Below are 3,788 nucleotides of genomic sequence, written 5' to 3'. Positions count from 1 at the left end.
ACATTCATTAAATAATGATATGCAACTTCTGCCACACTAAAAACGGGAAAGGCTAGTTTGGCGTTCTAGTAATAATTGAAGGAGGTGTGGCTGAACATTTGCCGGGTGTATGAAAAATAAAAGAAAGGCAAAATCGATATTTCATAAATAACTATCTACTATTTCAAACAATATAATAGACATTATTTCTCTCTATGTTGTTAAAGGAGAGTATATCCCGGTGATACTATTTAACAAAGCCGGATGGATGGCTAGCTGAATCTCTCTAATAAAACCTGGCTTTATAAGATAAACTTTCCTAATAAGAGAAAGGTATGTAGTTAATGCCAAATAAATGGCTAAAGCTACAGTATATTTAATATTCCTAGCTAGCTGGAAGATGTAGTAATGTGTATAGTGGGGAAAAAAGGAAAGGAATTTTCTTTTCTGGGACAGTTTTCTATTGGTTTAGAAGAAAAGAGCGTGGGTCACGTGTTCACGTAGACGCCATATTGTTTCTCTTTCCTAATTTTTTCCTTGCTCAGTTTTACTCGTTGAGTGGAGGCCGCGGGGTGAATAAGTGTGTCTTACTTGCTAAAGGATTTGTTAGTGTTAAAATTGAGCTTTAGTTTGGATCTTGACTTAGTGGAATAACGTAAGGACCAAGTAAGTAGAGTGATCCCTGAGGTGTGGGAGGCGGATTGCCTTGCTTAACGGTATTTGTTTCCCTTCGGTTTAGGAGTTTAGGAGAATGAAAGGTGAGGAAGGAAATGCGGAAGTGATGGACACTTCAGTGGAAGCCACGAATGATGAAGACGATAGAAAGTTATTTGTGGGTGGATTACCGCAGGATGCCAAAGATTGTGATATCAAGGAGCACTTTGAGGGCTTTGGTGAGATCGAGTCCATCAATATAAAGACTGATCCTCAGACGGGTCGATCCCGCGGGTTCGCGTTTGTGGTGTTCAAGTCCCTGGAAGGATTGGAGAAGGCTGTGAGTGCGGAGCACACGGTCAAGTCTAAGAAGGTGGCTGTGAAGAAGGCGCAGGCCAAGCAAGGGAAGGTCTACGTTGGGAAGCTGAAGCCAGAGATCTCTGACGAAGACATCAAGACGCATTTCTCGCAGTACGGACCCGTGGCCAACGTGGAGCAGCCCTTTGACAAGACGAAGAACGAGCGGAAAAACTTTTGTTTCATTACGTTTGAGAAGGAAGAGCCGGCCAAGAAGCTGCTCAAGGAAGGAACAGTGACACTGAAAGGCGCGGAGCTGGAAATCAAGAAAGTGACTCCCAAGCCAGACATTCGTGGAATGGTAGGTCCCGTTATGGGTCGTGGACGAGGGGGTGGTGGAGCAGGTGGTCCATGGAGTGCCTGTGGATCATGGGGTGCTGGATACAATGATTATTGGGGATCCGGCTATGGCGGCTATGGTGCAGATCCTTACTATGGGGGTTGGGGCGGATACGGATGGGGTGGATATAACAACGCTGGCTCTCCGGGATTTGCTGGAGGTAAGACACCTCGAGGAGGAGGAGCTAGAGGTGGACAAGCCCGAGGAGGGCGCGGTATGGGAGCCCGTGGACAAAGGCAAAAGCCGTATTAAGGCAAATTTACTTTTTTAGTTAACTCAAAAATCTTCCCCCGTTTGCATTTAGAAACAAATGGGCTTCGCTTACATGTTTATATTTCTTTCTTACAAAGTAGATTACTTTATTTGTACCCCATTATTCATTATTTTTTGCGTTTCTATTTTTTATTTATGTGAATAAAAAAATACCCCTTTCCAAATGTCATGTTAAGTTAAAAAAAATTAAGAAAAACTTTAAAAAAATATAAAGAATATTAAATTTCTTTCACTATTACTCTATTTTGCTGTACTTTATTTACTTCTATCAAATCTTAACTTAATGAAGCGATCTCAAATAACATTGATAAGCCAAATTCGAGAAATCAGAGGGATCCCAAGGCCGTAAACTAATACATTTTCTCTTTCAGCTTACTTATTTATATTAGATTTATTTCAAATAATTCATCTCGTACCGGACAATTTTCTGATTTTACTTTGTCGTCGTCGGTTTACCTGCTACTTTTTGATGGCTCTTATCTAAGATAGACCTTTAATTTTTTCATTATGTGCATGTACTGTAAATCAGCCGCTTTCGGCTGTCAAATATTTATTTCTTCATACAATTTTAATGGATTTTCTTCTTTTGTGGAGTAATGTTTTTTGAAAATATTCATTTATGCGCAAATGGGTCATGCAATTTAACAATAATTCAAGTTAAATTAATTGAAAAGAACTAAGTCCGGAGATGATGCTGCTCAAGAGGTGAGGACTGTTGATCCAGCTACCATGATATTAAATTTAATCTACGTGCACACTTCAATTTATTCTTTAATCGTCAAGTTTTAAGGAGCGCAAATTAATAAAGTTGAAATTGATATCTTCCGTTACATTAAAAATAAAATGAACTACGCACTAAATATACTTCATGTCAGACTAAGTTAAATGAAAATTTTGTAATGATGACATACTTCTGGAAAATTTAATTTAAGCCTTTAAGTAAGAAATAATTGTAAAAACGCCGATGTACTTGAAAATTTATTTGGACGTTGATATTCTTTTTTAAGAAGGAAAAACTGGAAATGATCAACTATTTTCCTTAAGGTTTCAGCTCCATTTTTGTCGTAAATTACTTTCCTTGATTTTATGGTGAAAATTAAGGTGTTGGACCATCAGTTAATCCTTGTCATAAGTCATTGCGAGGATTAAGACTACTGAACTTTTATTTTCTAGATGGTTGACCCTGACCTATGTACGATCTTGTCTCCAAAAACTGCTCCAATGAGACTGGCAAGGATTTGATCGGTTGGAGTAGTATCCATCAATTTCAATCTTATTTGGTTCCAAAGGTGCAAGCAACGCTTTCCATTATTGGCAATGAAACTTAAAGTGTTGGTGTTATATGTAGTGGTTCAACTTAGAATTTGGATATTGAACCTATTATGCTATCATCCAATACCTTGTGATACTATGTATTATAGAAGTGGGATCTTGAAAATAAGTGTTTTTCAATATTTAACAATGGTTTCAGGATTTGAATACGAGGTATGTATAACCTGAAAGTCGACGTATCAAAATACTTATATCACCGTAACAGAAGAAAAGTAAAAATAGATCTTGTTGGATGGCATAAAATTAGCTAGTGTACAAAATTTTCTTTTATTTCATTAATGAATTTAAAGTTACAGATGCCTTTCTCTAATAAGCAGTGCTGCACTACATTGCACGTAAAAGGAATTTATTAAATACTATTTGATAATTGAGCCATAAGTAATAACTAAAGTAATATTATAAATATTATACATTATCAAAGGGTTTATAACTATTCCTTTGAAAAGTTAAAATAACAAAAAGTAAATTATGTTAGATGGAGCCGCTACTAACGAAATTACTAAGTTGAATGTGTCGTATTACTTATAATATAAAATTAATTAATTACATGTTTAGACTAGTGTCTGATAAACAATAAAATGTAACGTTTTAATGAAATATACGTTTTTAAAAGCTAAAATATGGATTAATTGATTTTTATCACGTAGTTTTCGTAATTCCTCACGATTTCAACAAAATTATCTTATTAACTTTGTATACCTAAATAATTTGATTAAGAAGTTCTAAGTAATTGAATTTGCTGGTTATTCTTACATAACTTTAGTGAAAGTTATAAATTTTCGATTTTAACTAGACATTGACGTCATTGTATATGCACTTTCTACTTAATACTATTCATTGTTTGAAAGTCTTT

The 3,788-nt window shown here is 35.7% G+C and overlaps 1 protein-coding gene across 2 annotated transcripts; it reads left to right on the top strand.

Moving 5' to 3' along the window:
- The first annotated feature begins 485 nt into the window (after positions 1-485).
- On the top strand, positions 486-3,554 carry sqd (RNA-binding protein squid). Of its 2 annotated transcripts, XM_040709133.2 has the most exons (3): positions 486-645; positions 719-1,490; positions 2,777-3,554. In XM_040709133.2, exons 2-3 carry the CDS (start codon positions 731-733, stop codon positions 2,782-2,784), a joined length of 768 nt encoding a protein of 255 aa, XP_040565067.1. In that variant the 5' UTR covers positions 486-645; positions 719-730; the 3' UTR covers positions 2,785-3,554. The 2 variants fall into 2 exon arrangements, with proteins under 2 accessions (XP_040565067.1, XP_040565066.1); XM_040709132.2 differs by lacking the exon at positions 2,777-3,554 and having other exon boundaries at positions 719-1,846.
- Positions 3,555-3,788: the final 234 nt, after the last annotated feature.

Source organism: Lepeophtheirus salmonis, chromosome 3, assembly GCF_016086655.4.
Source record: "Lepeophtheirus salmonis chromosome 3, UVic_Lsal_1.4, whole genome shotgun sequence".
Lineage (NCBI taxonomy): Eukaryota > Metazoa > Arthropoda > Copepoda > Siphonostomatoida > Caligidae > Lepeophtheirus > Lepeophtheirus salmonis.
This window is presented reverse-complemented; position numbering and strand designations above follow the sequence as displayed.